The sequence below is a fragment of the Scleropages formosus genome, chromosome 25 (assembly GCF_900964775.1).
Source record: "Scleropages formosus chromosome 25, fSclFor1.1, whole genome shotgun sequence".
In the NCBI taxonomy this organism is placed as follows: Eukaryota; Metazoa; Chordata; class Actinopteri; order Osteoglossiformes; family Osteoglossidae; genus Scleropages; species Scleropages formosus.
In genome coordinates, this window is record NC_041830.1 from 18,273,069 (window position 1) to 18,288,723 (window position 15,655).

The 15,655-nt window shown below is 43.3% G+C and overlaps 1 gene segment (V, D, J or C); it reads right to left on the reverse strand.

Moving 5' to 3' along the window:
• Window positions 1-4,917: 4,917 nt before the first annotated feature.
• Window positions 4,918-15,655, reverse strand: part of LOC114909464 (T cell receptor alpha variable 26-1-like) — a 61,612-nt gene continuing 50,874 nt past the window's right edge. The window contains 1 exon segment of the V gene segment in view: window positions 4,918-5,225. Coding sequence covers window positions 4,918-5,225 — 308 coding nt within the window.

Consider the following 15,655-nt stretch of genomic DNA (forward strand, 5'->3'; position numbering starts at 1 on the left):
CCGTCGCAAGGCACCCCAAGCGGGACTCGAACCACAGACCCACCAGAGAGCAGGACTGTGGTCCAACCCACTGCGCCACCGCGCCCCCTATGACTGTATGGAGTATTATCAGTTATATGGCAAGACTACATATGAAGAGCAGTAACACATCAAGCTCTTGCACTATATTTGTAGAGTTAATATGATAATATAATGACCCGTATTACTCAAAAGTGTCACATTTGAGCATTTATTATAAATACTTGTGAATGACAGGAATTGTGGGAAAAATCTAAGAGTTGTTGAATCACCGTGGAGACTGACAGGATTTATTAGGGAGTGAGTTCCGATTGAGAAGTGTAGAAGATGAGCTTGAGGTGTAGATCCTTGAGAAAAATGGGTCCTGGGACTGAGTCCATTATTTCCTCAGATGTTTGTTAATTCTTTTCACTGTAGGCTGACGGGGGGTGCAGTGGCACAGTGGCACAGTGGGTTGGACCAGGTCCTGCTCTCTAAAGGGTTTGGGGTTCGAGTCCCACTTGGGATGCCTTGCAGCAGACTGGTGTCCTGTCCTGGGTGAGTCCCCCCTGACGCCCCAAGCTGCTGGGCTAGGCTCCGGCTCCCCACAACCCCATATGGAACAAGCAGTTCAGATAGCGCGCGTGTGTGTGTGTGTGTGTGTGTGTGTGTGTGGAGCTGTCTGTTTGTTCACACTTACTTTTTCTACAATGATGTTGATGTGTTTCTTTATTACCACACTTACACTTTATTATTACACTTTATTACAAGTGTAACTCGTATTTTAAAACTGGTTTTACAATACCTTAGTTTAAATAAACCAATGCAATTAGTAAAAAATGATATATTAGCCATTTGATATAGTAAACTACTGTGGATCTTTCAGTTATTGTGAGAATGCAGTGTTTTTCAGTCACAGTGAGGTTTTTGTACCGAGTAAATGGGTTTCCTGTCACTGTGGGACTCAGGGCACAGTAGTACATCGCAGAGTCTGTCAGTGCTGTAGAGGAGAACTTCAGATCCACACGGTTGTTTCCTTTATCCAGTATAACTGACAGATGAGGATGTGTAGATTTCTTTTCCTTTTCACCTGAGTAAATGATCAGGAGATATTCTGGTTTTGATCTGGAGTACTGTCGATACCACTGTATGCTACTTAGAGTACCACTGTAGTTGCAGGAAAGTGTAACATTGTTTCCCTCCAAAACATGAACTACATCACTGAGTGGTGTAATTGAATTTCCAGCACTGTAATCTGTGGGGAACAAGAATTATTATGTTAATTCATGGACATTAATACTTTCAATATAAAATGTTTACAGTCTTGTGTTTATCCCTGAGTAGAACAAGTTCACTTGAAATGCTGACTTGATGCAGTTTTCATAATTTTTACATCAATGTGTAAAAAAATGAACTGTAAATTGACTTACCTAGGAGTGCTGAGAGCAGGAGAAATGAAGAGAACAACATCATGGTGGATGGAGAAAGACACACTGACAGTGTGTACAGTTAGAGCTCAACACTTCCTCTACTGTACAGGAGAACTCCTCCTGCCCTGAAGTGCTCAGCTCCTCCTTCACACACAGCACAGACACACACACACACACACACACACACACACACACACACACACACACACACTCAGCTGTGCTGGAACACACACACACACACACACACACACACACACACACACACACACACACACACACACACACACACACACTCATCTGTGCTGGAACACATGTGAATATCAGGACACAGCAGGTGATGTTTCAGTGTTAGGAAGTTGTAAACTTAATCTATTTTCGTTGTTGTTGTTGCTGTTGTGGGGATGCGGTGGCGCAGTGGGTTGGACCGCAGTCCTGCTCTTTGGTGGGTCTGGGGTTCGAGTCCCGCTTGGGGTGCCTTGCGACGGACTGGCATCCCGTCCTGGGTGTGTCCCCTTCCCCCTCCGGCCTTACGCCCTCTGTTGCCGGGTAGGCTCCGGTTTCCCGTGACCCCGTGAGGGACAAGCGGTTCTGGAAATGTGTGTGTGTGTTGTTGTTGTTGTTAATGTTATATACTGAAAGTTGCCAAAAAGTTTATTCATTTCCAGTCACAAAATTTGAAACGGTGCTTTGTCGAATTTTCACAAAGCTGGATTTGCCTAATTTTCTTTTCATAAACCCAAAACAAAATATACAATATAAAATACTCAGGTGGAAGGAATCAGCGTTGCACTGTCCTGCACCTACAGTGTTAATGTAAATAACCGATAGTGGTATCGTACCCCAGATCAAAACCGGAATACCTCCTGCTCAGTTACGCGAGTGAAACAGAAAAGAAACGTACGCATCTGTGCCTGTCAGTAAATATAAATGAAAAATACTTATTAACTGTAAATGAAGGTCTCTCCATGGAAATTTAATTTACACTGATTTTTTTCACACAAGGAGGGCATCTACAAATGTGATGTGAACTGTGATTGAATTTTGGGTGAGATTAAATACGTGAAGCTGCATGTATTGTACTGTAAGAGCTGCTCTCCAGGAGTTTCTGTAAGGGGTTCAGAGTGTTACTGTCACTGTGGGCCTCAGCGCACAGTAATACACAGCAGAGTCACACAGCTGCACATCCTCTATTGTCAAAGGAACTGTCTTCGTAGCTTTGTCCAGGCTGGCATTGAATCTTCTGTTGAACTCGACAGCATTTTCACCACCTCCCAAAGCAAACCTTTTCAGGACGTACTGGGGATACTGGTTTGGCCGCTGAAGGTACCAGAAGAGATAAGCATTTATGTTGCTAGTGGTGTAGCTACAGTTGAGAGTCACTGATCCTCCTTCATATCCGATCACATCTCCTGTGGACTGAATCACCGTATCCTGAGCTCTGATTTCTGGAGAGAAAAGGACACAATATTTATAAGACACAACCAAAATCCATCATAATTGATTGAACAAAATGATTAACTGTGAATATTGCAGTCATACCAAGGCAAATCGCAGCAAGAATGACAATAATGTTGAGCCCATGTGCCATTTCTGATCTGCTCAGTGACTAAAGACAACAAACTGATCTGTGTGTCTGTTGCATTTATCAGTCTCTCTGGTTGTTTCCCGACTTTTAGACCAAACCTGTCTGCAGTGACAAATGTTAACGGGAAGGTTGCAAAAAGTGCTGGGGCTGAAAGAGCAGATGTTTCTGGAGTGGTGTCGCCCCCATTAGGCCATATGCGGAATAACACGCTCACAACCTCAGCAGCAGCTTCGTGTGTCAGACCCACAGGTGGACGGAGTGGTCAAAAGCAAAACTCAAGCAAATATACGATATACAGACCTGGACATGGAGGTGCGACTTCAGCTTCAGTCTGTAACTCCACCTGGACACATTTTGGAAATAGAGACACACACAGGTTCTCAGTCACCACAGTCCAATGTGCAATTGTGGATTGTGTGCAGCCACAAGAACTTTTGGACCTCCAGAGGTTTATTCATCCCTCCTTGTTCTATTTGGAAGATTTTAGTTTTATGCTCCTCACTTACCAGTTTGCTTACTTTTTAGCTTTTGTTATTTTGCAAATATGGTATTGTTGTTAGAAGGTGCAGTGGCGCAGTGGGTTGGACCGGGTCCAGCTCCCCCGTGGGTCTGGGGTTCAGGTCTTGCTTGGGGTGCTTTGTGCGGGACTGACTTTCTGTCCTGGGTGTGTCCCCTCCCCCTCCGGCCCTGTGTTGCTGGGTTCGGCTCCTGTTCACCGAAACCCTGCTTAAGAGAAGTGATTTCACACAGTGTGTTTGTATATATATTATTGTACCTTTTTGGATCTTTGTGTTGTATTTTCTGGAACTTGTTCAGTGCCCTGAGTCACTCCAGTGAGCAGAGCACCATATCTAAAAGTAAAATGTGTAACTGTAGAAATGCATAAATACTGACGATGGCTTATATTTACATGTCCATGTGTTCATTTATGAGAGCCTTTACTCCAAAGTGACATACATCTCATAGAAAAAAAAATGTGTTCATTACATGAGCAGGAAGAGACACTTAGATGCAGAGGGATGATTCTGAAGTACAGGTAGTTACTTTCCATCACATGAACCAATGTACATGACACAAGTAGCTGTTTAAAACTTTATCAGGATATCCACGATTTCTCATTACATTCCTAGCAATTTTTTTTTTTTTGTTAGAGATACATTGAAATATTTGTATTACGTTACAGGAGTAGCTGTGTAAAGGTTTATCCGGGCATGATCTTAAAGTTATAGTGCATGAGCATTAACCCTAACATGAACTTAAGAGATCATGAATCTCTATCTGCATATAAAAGGGTCTAAGAACTCTCCTCTTCCAGACTCACTTGACCATTGATCTCTTAAGTTCATGTAAGGTATAAATATTCATGCAAATAGAATAACCCCAACACTCTCATGACCCTGGGTTTCAGTTCCTTGCAGGACCACCAGAGGTCCCCCCTTCCCAGAATTGGAAAAACCATCACAAGAATGTGTGTGTGGAGTCTTGAGTGTGTGACAGTGCTTGACTAGTTACAGAAACACTCAAGTGTTTGTCTTTGTGTATCTCACCAAGCCTGGTCCTGCTCCTGTTCCTGAGTGTCCTCTGTGTTCTCTGAAGTTCCATCTCACTTGAAGATTTATACCTTTCTCTCTCTAAATAAATTCTGGACACACTTCATCCACCTGTCTGTGCTACAGCTACTGTACCAGTTCTGACCACATTTACAGCACCTTCCTCCCATATTTACTTCACTCTCTCACCCCATCAGCTCCACACAGTCATGTTTACCACAGTAACCACAGTTACTTCTGAAGCTCTGCTGCTGTGGAACTGATCCCAGACTGTGGGAAGGAAGCTGCATTTCATGGTTGCTGAGAGGAAGTTCTGGGCAAAGGAGTTTTTGTAGAGCTTCTCAGTGGCTTTTGCTCACTGTGCCACCCTCAGAGCGCAGTAGTAGATGGCTGTGTCTGACATGGTAAGAGCTTCGATGGTGAGCTGGGTTGAGTCCCTGGATGTGGTACATTTGAATCTGTCATCTGTTGTATGCTCGCTGCTATATGATCGGGCCCCCTTGTAGAGAAGGTACTGAGGAGCCTGGTTCAGGTTCTGTCTGTACCAGTAGAGATAAACATATTCACTGTTAGTACTGTATTTACAGCTCATTGTCACTGATTCTCCTTCTGTACCGGACTGTTGATCCTTTTCAGGTCTGATATCATCACCAGCACTCAGTCCTGAAAAGAGAACATATAAATATCAAGGATGACAAAGAAATGACACAAGAACACACACACACACACACACACACACATTTTCAGAACCGCTTGTCCCAGACAGGGTCGCGGGGAACCAGAGCCTACCCAGCAACACAGGGCGTAAGGCTGGAGAGAGGGAGAGGACACACCCAGGACAGGACACCAGCCCGTCGCAAGGCACCCCAAGCAGGACTAGAACCCCAGACCCACCGGAGAGCAGGACTGCGGTCCAACCCACTGCGCCACCGCGCCCCTCTCGACACAAGAACACAACCCTACAATATTTACCACAGTAAAGAACACAAATCCCCAGGTGACAGTGACAACAGGAATTACTGTGCAACAGCTCTGACCTGTGGTGATGGTGACAATCAGTAAGATGAATGATTTCTCCGTGTAGAACTGAGAGTAACACGACTGCGCTCCTGTGTTCGCTGTGCTGTGGGTTGTGCTCATTGTTACCTCGTTCTTCTGGGCTTAATCAGGTCACATGACCTCCCCTAAGGAATCCTTGCTCGATGTGTCATCCATATGTGGCCCTGACCTTCTTCATTTCAGACCCCTAGGGGGCAGTGTTGTCTTTACTTTTTGTGTTGTACTTCTTATCCAGGAGTTTCTGTAAGGGGTTCAGAGTGTTACTGTCACTGTGGGCCTCAGCGCACAGTAATACACAGCAGAGTCACACAGCTGCACATCCTCTATTGTCAAAGGTACTGAGCTTGTGTTGAGTTTCGCATTAAATCTTTTCTTGTACTCTTCTACTGTATCGTTGTTCTATGCATTCCGCCTTAGGATGTATTTGGGAGAATCACGAGGACGCTGGATGTACCAGAAGAGATCTGGGACTGAAGAGGTTGTTTTATAGGTACAGCTGAGAGTCACTGATCCTCCTTCATATCCGATCACATCTCCTGTGGACTGAGTCACTGTGTCTTCAGCTCTGATTTCTGGGGAAAAAAGAATACATATTTTTTTTAATGCATAAGAGTAGTTTAACAAAATGCACTAAATAAAAATATGGATGAAATTATACCTAAGTAACAAGCAGTGAGGATAACAATTATTCTGAGGCACAATTCCATATTGAAGTTACAAAACAGTTTAAAACTTCAGAGAGTTTGTGGTGTGTGTAAAAAATCTCTCTTGTTGTTTCCAGTCTTGTCGTCAGTATCTCCCTGCAGTTTCAAGTCCTGATGAGGAGTTTATGAGGGTGTTCAAAGTACAGGAGTGGAAATATTGCTACAATGTCGCCCCCAGGAGGATGTGTGTAAATACTTGCTCACGTCTCCAGGAAAGTACAGTACACACACACATCATCTGGAACTACTAGTTCCATGTGGGGTCGTGGGGAGCCGGAGTCTAACCCGGCAACAGAGGGAGTAAGGCTGCAGGGGGAGGGGACACACCCAGGACAGGATGCCAGTCTGTCACAAAGCACCCCAAGTGGGACTCAAACCCCAGACCCACCGGAAAGCAGGACCCAGTCAAACCCACTGCACCACCGTGCCCCCCCAGTACAGTACAGCACAGTATTGTAAATTTGTCAGAGGTTTTGCACGGAGTCCAGAGGAGCTGGAGAAGGAAGAAGTAGGAACAGATGAACCGACACAGTGCTTCACGTCTCCTTATTTTATTTTTCCTTCTCTCTGTTAGTCCTCCTTTCCTTTCCTTTTCATGTGAAAACTAAATGTGCTTTCAGCTGTTACATGGCTGCACCACAAAGATGAATGTACTTCTGTGCTAATATGCTGTGTAGATTACAATCAGGTATTATGAGCTCTCTTTCCTGCTGAGGCCAACCTCTGGTTGTGTCAGTTTGCCCTATAGAGCCCCTGGAGGGAAGTAGGTTTTTGTACCACTGATGCCCTGAGTTCATCACTGTGGGCCTCAGTGCACAGTAATACACAGCAGAGTCAGTCAGTTGCAGCCTCTGAATTGTTAAAGGTACTGCAGTTTTCTCAATTTTGGCATCGAATCTGTCCTTGAATTCAGCGGCAGTATCACCAGCTCCAGATGTGTACCTCTGCAGAATGTACTTTGGAGAGCCGTTAAGGTGGTGGATGTACCAGTAGAGAATGTATGTAGCTGTGCTGCTAGTTGTAAAGGTACAGCTGAGAGTCACTGATCCTCCTTCGTATCCGATCACATCTCCTGTGGACTGAGTCACCGAATCCTGAGCTCTGATTTCTGGGGAGAAAAGGACACAATATTTATAAGACACAACCAAAATCCATCATAATTGATTGAACAAAATGATTTATTGTGAATATTGCAGTCATACCAAGGCAAATTGCGGCAAGAATGACAATAATGTTGATCCCATGTGCCATTTCTGATCCGCTCAGTGACTAAATACAACAAACTGATCTGTGTGTCTGTTGCATTTATCCGTCTCTCTGGCTGTTTTCTGACCTTTAGACCAAACCTCTCTGCAGTGACAAATGTTAATGAGAAGCTTATATGATGATAATCACATCTGAAACTGTGCTTCTTTGTGATGTTGTGTCGCCCCCTTTTAGAAGGTGTGCGTAACGACATGATCGCAACAGACTCCTCCTGCCCTGAAGTACTCAGCTGTGGAAGCTGGAGAAATGAGATGAACAGTCAAAAGTCTTCTGTGTACTTGAGGTTTTAGAATCAGAATCAGAACAAGCTTTACTGCCAAGTATGTTCACACATACAAGGAATTTGTCTTGGTGACAGAAACTTCTACAGCACAGACAGAGTTACAGTAACAAGACACAGATGAGAAGATAGAATATGTGAATCAAGGATAAAAAATATAAAGTACATAATATACAAAAATAGTCACTAGACATTGTATGTATGTACAGGTGTGTTCTATACAAATGCAAAGGAATGTGAGTAAGACATATGATGTGATAAATAGATATAAATATAAACAGCATTATGTATTGCACTGGTTTACTCTCTAGGGGGGATTTAGCTGTTCATGAGGTAGATGGCCTGAGGAAAGAAACTTTTCTTGTGCCTGGCTGTCCTGGTGCTCAGTGCTCTGTAGCGCCGGCCAGATGGCAAAGGTTCGAAGAGGAAGTGGCCTGGATGCGAGGGTCTACAATGATTTTGCTCGCCCTTTTACTGACTCTGGACGAGTGCAGTTCTTGGAGAGCTGGGGGGGGGGGGATGTGCCGATGATTCTTCCAGCAGTCCGAACTATCCGCTGTAACCTTCTGATGTCTGATTTCGTAGCTCAGCCGAACCAGACAGTTATAGAAGTGCAGAGGACAGACTTGACGACTGCAGAGTAGAATTGCATCAGTAGCTCCTCTGGCAGCTTCAACTTCCTCAGCTGGCGAAGGAAGTACAACCTCTGCTGGGCCTTCTTCACAATCGAGTCTATGTGGAACTCCCACTTCAGGTCCTGTGAGATGGTGGTGCCCAGAAACCTGAATGACTCCACTGTTGCCACAGTGCTGTTCATGATGGTGAGTGGGGATAATGCTGAGGTGTTTCTCTTAAAGTCCATGATCATCTCCACTGTTTTGAGTGTGTTCAGCTCCAGGTTGTTATGACTGCACTAGACAGCCAGCTCTTGGACCTCCTGTCCGTAAGCAGACTCGTCACCATCCCGGATGAGGCCGATGAGTATGGTGTCGTCTGCAAACTTCAGGAGTTTGACAGAGGGGTCTTTTGCGGTGCAGTCGTTGGTGTACAGAGAGAAGAGCAGTGGGGAGAGCACACATCCCTGGGGGGCGCCAGTACTGATCGTGCGAGTATGGGATGAAAATTTTCCCAGCCTCACTAGCTGATGCCTGTCTGTCAGGAAGTTGGTGATGCACCGACAGATGGAGGTGGGCACAGAGAGCTGGCTTAATTTGGCAGGAGGAGGTGTGGGATGATGGTGTTGAAGGCTGAGCTGAAGTCCACGAACAGGATTCTCGCATAACTCCCTGGTTTGTCCAGATGTTGCAGGATGTAGTGCAGTCCCATGTTGACTGCATCATCCACAGACCTGTTTGCTCGGTAAGCAAACTGCAGGGGGTCCAGCAAGGGTCCAGTGATGTCTTTCAGGTAGTCCAACACCAGTCTTTCAAATGACTTCATGACCACAGACATTAAGGCGACAGGTCTGTAGTCATTAAGTCCTGTGATTTTGGGTTTCTTCGGGATGGGGATGATGGTGGAGCGTTTGAAGCAGGAAGGAACTTCGCACATCTCCAGTGATCTGTTGAAGATCTTTGTGAAGATAGGGGCCAGCTGGTCAGCACAGGTTTTTAGGCAGACTGGTGAGACACCGTCTCGGCCTGGTGCTTTCCTTGTCTTCTGTTTGTGGAAGACCCGACACAGCTCCTCTTCACAGATCAAAGGTGCAGGAGGTGGGAAGGTGGGGGTTACTGGAGGTGTTAATCGATGCATGGAGAGAAGGTCAGAATGGGTGTGGGGCGTGAGACAGGGTTTTTCAAACCTGCAATAAAACTCATTCAAATTGTCGGCCAGTCATTGAGTTGACACGGTTCTGGAGGATGGTGTCTTGTAATTTGTGATGTCTTTCAGGCCTTTCCACACTGATGCAGGATCGTTGGCTGAAAACTGTTTCTTCAGCTTTTCAGAGTAGTTTCTCTTAGCCACTCTGATCTCCTTTGCCAGTGTGTTTTTGGCCTGTTTATACAAGACTCCGTCCCCGTTCTTGTAGGCGTCTTCTTTGGCCTGACGAAGCTGTCTGAGTTTTGCAGTGAACCACGGTCTGTCATTGTTGTATGTTAAACGAGTCCTGGTAGGGATGCACATATCCTCACAGAAACTGACATATGATGTTACAGAGTCTGTGAGCTCATCTAGATCGCTAGCAGCAGCCTCAAAAACACTCCAATCGGTGCACTCGAAGCAGGCTTGTAAGTCCTGCTCTGCTTCCTCAGTCTATCTTTTAAGAGTCCTTATTACAGGTTTAGCTGATTTCAGTTTCTGCCTGTAGGTTGGTATAGGTCAGTATGTTTACACGGATTTTGTAGCATTTATTTTATTTTTTTTTTACCAGAAAGAGGTATCAATAATTTTATCTCTTCTAACTCAATAATGACTTGTTTTGAATTTAGTTTCACTGTATTTCTTACTTCTGCTGTTCAGGTCTTGCACCAGAGAGAATTGCATTGTGTTCACTCTGGAAAGTTTAGGTGTTTGTCTGAACACCTTGGTTTTGTTGGACGGAAACCTGTCATTTGTGTCTCATGTTACTACACTGACTTGGTCGTGCTTCCTTCAGCTGAGAAATATAGTGAAATCGAGGCAATTTTTATGTAGTTGGGATGCTGAGAAACTTGTTCCTACTTCTATTTCAAGTAGGTTGGACTGCTGTAATGCTCTGTTATTGAACTGTCCGTACCAGACTGTATCCAGGTTACAGTGGATACAAAATGCTGCTATGAGACATGTTACTAGAAGTAGGAAGTAAGACCATCAAACACCGGGTCTTAAATCGCTACATTGGCTTCTAGTTCAGTTTGGAATGGGTTCTAAATTTTATTCTCGATCTACCAGGCAGTAAATGGCATTTCTCCAGTTTACCTTAGTGAGAATATTGATTCTTTCTGTGTGTTCCAGAGGGGGGGGGGGGGGGGGGCACAGTGGCGCAGCGGGTTTGACTGGTTACTGCTCTCTGGCTGGTCTGGGGTTTGAGTCCTGCTTGGCAAAGCTAGTTATTTCTCTCTTACCTTTTGGTTGGGTTTTTATTTGTTCCTTTCATCTGTGACCAGTTGACTTACTTATAGCTTTAATAATTAATACAGTTATTGCAGTGATTTAATGTATAGCCAACATTTTCTTGGTGTTATGTCTCTGATCTTTTGTTCAACGCTCTGAGTCACTGTGAGAGAAGAGCTTGATGAAAATACATTGAATTCAATGCTGGTGTTTGATAAACTCTTAATTAAAAAGTGTTATTTTCACCACTAGATGAAAGCAGAAACTTTTTGAACAGGGTTGTGATCTTTATCCTAAAAACTGTGTTCTTTTTCAAATATCTGAAAATCAGAGAGTGGAGTGCGGTGCCTGGGTCCTGCTCTCTGGTGTGTCTGAGGCTCTAGTCCTGCTTGGGGTGTCTTTGATGGACTGGTGTCCCGTCCTTCGTTGCCGGGTTAGGCTCTGGTTCGCTGTGACTCTGCTTGAGAAAAGTGGTTTTAGACAGTGCGTGCGTGCGTGTGTGTGTGAAAATGAGATGTGTTTAAGTCTCGACATGACGATATGGGACAATGACAAAACAGGGAAAGACCTTTATTACATATTCACACTTAGTTTTAATTGAAAGATAACTTACTTTACCTTTTCCAAGGTTTATTAATCCATAACCTACATTAATGCAGTTCTTTCAAACATTTTTACTGTGTTTCTGTATGATTCTAAATTGGCAAACATATTGGTGTGGTATACAGTGTTTTCCCCTTTATTTCTTTAGGTTCAGTGAATTCAGTGCAGTTCACATTGTTTTACACTTCAATCTTACTCATATTTTCAAAGGGTTTAACAATACCTTAGTTTAAATACATACACACACACACACACACATACACACACACACACACACACACACACTCATCTGTGCAGGAACACACATCAATATTATTACACATGACTCTCTAGAGTTAAATATGAATACTATAGCAAAGTTTGCATGATTTTCGAGTTTTTAATTTGTGGTTTTAGATTTTGAATTAAATTTTTCTGGTTTCCTACAACAGTCCAAAGAATAAGTGGTGTGTCAGGTGAACTGGTGACTCTACACTTTTTTAGTGAAAGTGTTACCCTGCCCTATAAACAGATGAATGGCTGAGGGAGTTTCGGGACCCATGTCTAGCACTGTACATTACCATGAATGAAGGTTCTGGAAGAGCTCTTGAAGGAAATAATTACAAGTCATTTTGGAGAGAATTGTTTTCCAGTAAGAAGATGTTTAAATATTTATGAGCTGGTGACTGAAGATGCTGGAATAAAGACACTTAACCATAATAAAGAGACAACTACAGAATAACTTGCAGTCTTTATTTATAAATAATAGAGAAATCTGAGAATGAAGCAGAAGGTGTCCTACTGAAAAAGTGTGACAGTGTTCTGGAGTTTCTGTAAGGGGTTCAGAGTGTTACTGTCACTGTGGGCCTCAGCGCACAGTAATACACAGCAGAGTCACACAGCTGCACATCCTCTATTGTCAAAGGTACTGAACTTGTGTTGAGTTTCGCATTAAATCTTTTCTTGTACTTTTGTACTGTATCGTTGCTGTATTTGTCACGTCTCAGCATGTACTTGGGAGGGTCATTAGGACATTGGATGTACCAGAAGAGATACGGATTAGAATCGCTTGTTGTAAAGTTACAGCTGAGAGTGAGTTAATTTCAGCTGATCACTGAACAAATGAAGAAAGTTTTCAGCATTTATTGTTTAATTTCTTCTGCATTTTGTTGCATTCTAAGCAAAATAACTGTGAATTATTTTAAAATAATTATAATGGAAGAATTCAAGACCATGACATTTTTCAATTTTTTATTCATAAAGTTAGATATGTAAGATCTTTGTTGAACTTTTAATAAAGCTGATTCGGAAATTTGATTTCATGTCATTTTATCTTGTAGGATAGGCAAGTATTAATCCAGTCATCAGTACATTTTAAAATTTATTTATTTATATCGTCAATTTAAATGTATTTGATATTGTTGTGTTAACGTTAACATAAAAGGTATTGGACTGTATGGAGTCTTATCGGTTATACAGCAAGACTACATATGAAGAGAAATAACACATCAAGCTCTTGTACTCTATTTGTAGAGTTAATATGATAATGTAATGACCCGTATTATTCAAAAGTGTCACATTTGAGCATTTATTATAAACACTTGTGAATGACAGGAACTGTGGGAAAAATGTATAAGAGTTGTTTAACCATCGCAGGGGCTGACAGGGTTTATTAGGGAGTGAGTGCCTGCTGGGAAGTGTGGAAGACGAGCTTGAGGTGTAGATACTTGTGAAAAATGGGTCCTGGGACTGAGTTCATTATTTCCTGACATTCCTTTTGATACCTTTCACTGTATGCTGGTGTTCCCCTAAGTGATAATAATGAACAGTGTCTCTTCCTCCTTCTTTGCCCCATTCAAACCCAGAATGGTGAGCACTACAATAAATATGAAGGAACCCACAAGCATTTATCTGCTTCTTTGAATAAAAAGAGGTCACATAATAACTGATATTATCTAAGACTGATCTGAAATGTTTTCCAAACAATTATGTGGGCTTATAGATCTGTTTATCCTTCTCCTTCCCTCTTTCTCCTTTTGCTATGAAACTGATGCACACTTCACTACCATGTAGCTACACCACAAAGCTGAACTGGGTTCAGAGCAAACAGGGATGAGAGCCAGTTTATATCATAATGATCTGCTTCATTTCCTCATGAGGGAAACACTGTGTTTGTCTTTTACAGACATGAGGTGAAGCAGGTTTTTGTACGAGTGTTGATGTAGATTCATCACTGTGGTCTCCAGCGCACAGTAATACACAGCAGAGTCTTCTAGTTGAACTCTTGAGATGGACAGAGAGGCTTCACCAGATGACTTGTCAGCACTTGAGGAGAATCTTTCTTTCGCAAACTCTGCACTGTAGCTATTGGACCCACTGAACAGTATGAACTGTGGAGCTGTTCCTGGATACTGGCGGTACCAGTGGATATTGTAATAAGTGCTGGTTGTGCTGAAGGTACATTCCAGAGAAACACGCAGTCCTTCTTCCTTCAACAACGAGGACTCCTTCTGTTGAATCTCATCTCCAGCTGAAATGGCTGTGAACAACGGATAAAACCCATAGAACTCTTTAATGATGAGAAAAGAACCAGTTTGGTAATGAAACAAAGACTCCAGAGACACTTACGGAGGCTCATGATGAAGAGCATTCCCACAAGAGGCTGCATCTTGTCTCAGTGTGAACCTTCACAGTGCTGGAGGACAGACGACTGGAAGAATAAACGTGTTCTTGGTGTCTTTGGGTGGAGGTCAGTCTTGTGATGTGGGTGGGGCGATGAGACCTTCTTGTGGAAGCTGTGGAAAACAGAGGAAGTTCTAACATATTGCATCATCTGTGCACAGCAGTTTTCCACCCATTTTGTAGAATTTTTTTACTTTCAGAGAGGAGACAGTGGGGATCCGATTTAGCTATAATGACCCACCAAGTTCTCACAAGCTGTGTTTAGTTTAGAAAAACTGTCCCATCTGTGCACATGAGTTGTTACATTTATTTCATGGTGTTTATTTTATTTACAGAGAAAAGAAGCGATTTATGTCTTTTCATCCTGCAAGTTCTTACGTAGCTGCTTTTAGACAAAAAGGGATCAAAGTTGGTTTCACTAGAGGGCAGAATGGTGGTGGTGCTGCTTTGTAGTGCCTGGGCTGTGGGTTCAAAACTCGCTCAGTCTGGGCAGAGTTTGCATCTCTCTTATTTGCATGGGTTTCTATCCACATTCCGTAGACGTGTTCAAGTGAATTGGTCACTCTAAATTGCCAATTCCGTGTGTGTGTGTGTGTGTGTGTGTGTGTGTGTGTGTTCATGAGAATGAATGATTCCACTTTTGACCACTAGAAGGCAGCACATGTTCACTTCAGAGACCAACAGCTATTATCGTTGTGCCACAAGTCCACTAAATTATGACAACAGTCAGTTCTGCAATAACAGGCTGTAAGAAACGAAGCAGAAGACAGCAGATACGGTGCCTGTCGGTGAGGGGTTTTATTTGCTCTCAGTGCAGGGAGAAGGAAGGGGATGGAAAAGGGGGGCCAGGGAACAGGTAAGATGGGGCTTCGTGCGGGTCGGGGGGCTGGGAGCCTCGGGTCGGTCCCAACACCGGCGTCGTCTCCGGGTTCGGGTTCATCTCTTGGGGTTTGCTCTCCTCCTCCATCTCTCTCTCTCTCTCTCTCTCTTACTGGCAGGCGCCGGGGAAGAAATAGGGAAGGTAATTAGCCCCAGCTGTGGCTGCTTTGCCCCCGTCTCTGTCCCCATCCCAGGCCGCCTCGACATGCTACACAGCCTTTCCACTGAAGTGATTTTCATGTGACACAGGAGGAATGCAAATCTGTGGAATACGATTTTCTTTGTCACTGTGATTTGGGAATAATGAAATCTCATTCATAAAATTGAAACTTTATGACCGCATTGTCTGAACTTTTCTCCTTCGGTGACTTTTCTTTATGGTACAAGTAGGTCTCAAGTGAAAATCTCACAATATGAATAATTCTTGCAGGAATGTGTTTATTATTTTCATGTGCTTTATTTATTTGTAATACATTATTCCTTGCTTGCTGGTTTTACTGGCTGTACTTTGAGATTACTTTTTCCTATAAATGATTTTTGTATGGTTTCAGAAAAGTATATAACTGGAAGCAATAAAATGACATTATTTTACTGTACAGCTGTGTTTT